This window comes from Guillardia theta (genome assembly GCF_000315625.1).
Source record: "Guillardia theta CCMP2712 unplaced genomic scaffold GUITHscaffold_293, whole genome shotgun sequence".
NCBI classification, from domain to species: Eukaryota; class Cryptophyceae; order Pyrenomonadales; family Geminigeraceae; genus Guillardia; species Guillardia theta.
In genome coordinates, this window is record NW_005434383.1 from 1 (window position 1) to 1,214 (window position 1,214).

A 1,214-nucleotide genomic window follows, 5' to 3' on the forward strand; every position below is an offset into this window, starting at 1 on the left:
TCAGAGGAGCCTCAAGGCCTGTGTAAGGATAGTGGGACGACGAGCCCGGCGTGCCAGTCAGTAGAGGATCAACAACAGAACTGTAAGGACGGAGGACGGCAGTTCGCTTGTGCCGCGCCATGCGGTCTCACAGTGAGGATGGAAGTGAGAGCGGATCTTCACGCATTCCTTGTTGCTGTTCCCTCGCTCTCGCTGTCACAACCGAAGTGAAGATGGCGAGTAGGCGCATTTCTCCTTACACTCCTTTCCACTGCTTGAGAGCCAACGAGCATCGGTACCTGAGCAGACTAGTCCCGTCAATCATTCTACGTTTTAGTATTTTATTCACCTTCCAGTCTCTATGATGAGGTGTTAAAAATAAACACACAACAGCGACATTCAATTGAAGCCTGCATCAGGTTCGACAAAGAGTCACTTGAGCTTTTTGTTGAGAAGCTCCAGTACGAGACCCATCGTAACATTCAAAGCAGATACGCCGCTCTTCAACTCGGATACGTCGCTCTTCAACTCGGATACGTCGCTCTTCAACTCGGTTACGTCGCTCTGCAACGCGGTTACGTTGCTCTGCAGTTCATTGAACCTCGTGTCCACATCCTCCTTCAGTTCATTGAACCTCGTGTCCACATCCTCCTTCAGTTCATCGAACTTCCTGTCCACATTCTCCTTCAGATCTTGCACAGCACCATAAATATTCCTGTACGGAGTGTAAATCAAAACAAACGGTATGCTTCCAGGATCCACAAACGACGTCAATTCATGGTGATCAGAGGCCAGAGAGAAGAACCTGCTCAAACATCCACTGACCACCTCAAAGTCCTCTCTGTTGCCATTCGTCAACAAACCTATCGCCGCAATCTTGGAGTCTTCGCCAATCATCTCACCCTTCAATACATTGTACAGCCGATTGACCTGAAACAGCTTTTCAAAGATTTTGCCAGGCGTCTCCGTGATTTCAAAGCAGATGTACTCCTCCTTCATGACTTGGAGGTCCTCATATGAGACTCCATGCTTTCCGAATATCCTTACATCCTGAGCGGGGTTGACGACCACGTCCTTGAAGATGGTTTGAAGATCGATGTCATTGTCAAAGGTCAAGCACATGTCCGCTTGATATTCCGATATTGTAGCGAGGTCAATATCTTTAGTATCATCCATCCGACTGATCGTCAAAGGATTAATCTGTCTTGTGGCGCACTCTTTGTAATACTCTTCGC

General features: G+C 48.0%; 1 protein-coding gene across 1 annotated transcript; it reads right to left on the reverse strand.

The window, feature by feature from the left end:
• Positions 1-411: 411 nt before the first annotated feature.
• Positions 412-1,155, reverse strand: GUITHDRAFT_122192 (hypothetical protein; the record flags this gene model as incomplete). Its single annotated transcript, XM_005818545.1, has 1 exon — positions 412-1,155. The coding sequence occupies one exon, from the start codon at positions 1,153-1,155 to the stop codon at positions 412-414; it is 744 nt and encodes a 247-aa protein (XP_005818602.1).
• Between the last annotated feature and the right edge of the window lie 59 nt (positions 1,156-1,214).